The sequence below is a fragment of the Habropoda laboriosa genome, unplaced genomic scaffold (genome assembly GCF_001263275.1).
Source record: "Habropoda laboriosa isolate 0110345459 unplaced genomic scaffold, ASM126327v1 scaffold697, whole genome shotgun sequence".
NCBI classification, from domain to species: Eukaryota; Metazoa; Arthropoda; class Insecta; order Hymenoptera; family Apidae; genus Habropoda; species Habropoda laboriosa.
The window spans coordinates 161,840-162,910 of record NW_017100842.1 but is presented as its reverse complement, the minus strand read 5'-3'; the positions used below and the strand labels follow the sequence as shown (position 1 = coordinate 162,910).

At 35.9% G+C, this 1,071-nt stretch overlaps 1 protein-coding gene across 3 annotated transcripts in view; it reads right to left on the bottom strand.

Moving 5' to 3' along the window:
- Positions 1-1,071, bottom strand: part of LOC108577330 (high affinity cAMP-specific and IBMX-insensitive 3',5'-cyclic phosphodiesterase 8A-like) — a 32,496-nt gene that overhangs the window by 20,103 nt on the left and 11,322 nt on the right. For all 3 annotated transcript variants that reach the window (XM_017940471.1, XM_017940472.1, XM_017940473.1), the window contains exons 16-17: positions 313-442; positions 149-216 (exon numbers count right to left, since the gene is read on the bottom strand). In XM_017940471.1, the coding sequence (XP_017795960.1) occupies positions 149-216; positions 313-442 (198 nt within the window). The remainder of the gene's footprint in view (positions 1-148; positions 217-312; positions 443-1,071) is intronic.

Genomic DNA, 1,071 nt, shown 5'->3' with positions numbered 1-1,071 from the left:
ATTTCATGAAAATTCAATTTTTTTTTTTTAATGAAATTTAAAATTATCGCTTTTGGTCACTTTGTGAACAGAGAAAAATTGACATTTTTCAAAGGTGGGTGAAGTTCGTAAAAGGGTGAAACGAGATCGTTAAAAAAAGAATCCTTACGTTGTATTCTTTCCATTTCTCGTAATTCTGCCTCATATGCCCCACCATCTCCGGCATGTCGATAAATGCTGAAAAAGAAAGACAAAACGCGTGTTACATTATCCTCTGCGAGAGAACTAAACATTGTCTGTACGCGTATAGAAACAGAGATGCATCGCACTAACCATCCCACGCTTCGACCATGTCGTTGATGATGAAATCGACGAAACCTATTTGTGCTTTCGGTATCGAGCATGTTAATCTGTCGAACATCGCCATTTGTACCGGCAGTTTTAACTTCTTCTCTTCGTCGGTCTGCGATCAACGAGATAAAAAGGGTAAATTTTGTGAATCCTTCGAGCTATTTTTAACAGAAACTTTCTCAATGTACAGAATATATCTTTCTAACAATAAAGTGTAAAAGGTAACGAAAATTTTCTGATCGTTTGATCTCTTCTGGTACCATTGCAAGTCATTTCTAAACGACCCTTCAGAAATTCCCACTTTGTGACACGTCTTCAGGATCTATTCAGCACGAGAGAAGAGAATTCTCTAAACTTTCTAGATTATAAACTTCGATTTCTCTCTGATATCTAAATTTCTCTAAATATAGTCTAATAATAAGCTGAAAAATAACACTTTGCTACGCTCGTGTCCTAAACTGCTGCCTTAACTGTGTATAGAAAAGGTTGAGAGAATTTAACCCTTTAGCTGTGGAGTTAACGTTAGATCGACTATGAAGTCGTCTCATAAGTTCGTATCGAATTTTATAATTTTCGACAAACCTTCAAAATTTGTCAGAAAGAAAATTTAAGCGCCTTCTTGTTCCACAATTTTCTCATACTTTTTTTTTTGGTAAGACTGTCGTCGCTGCAGAATTTCCTTGGATTTTCATGGAAATATTTCTCGCTTATGGGATCACCTAATGTGTATGTCGTATTAAC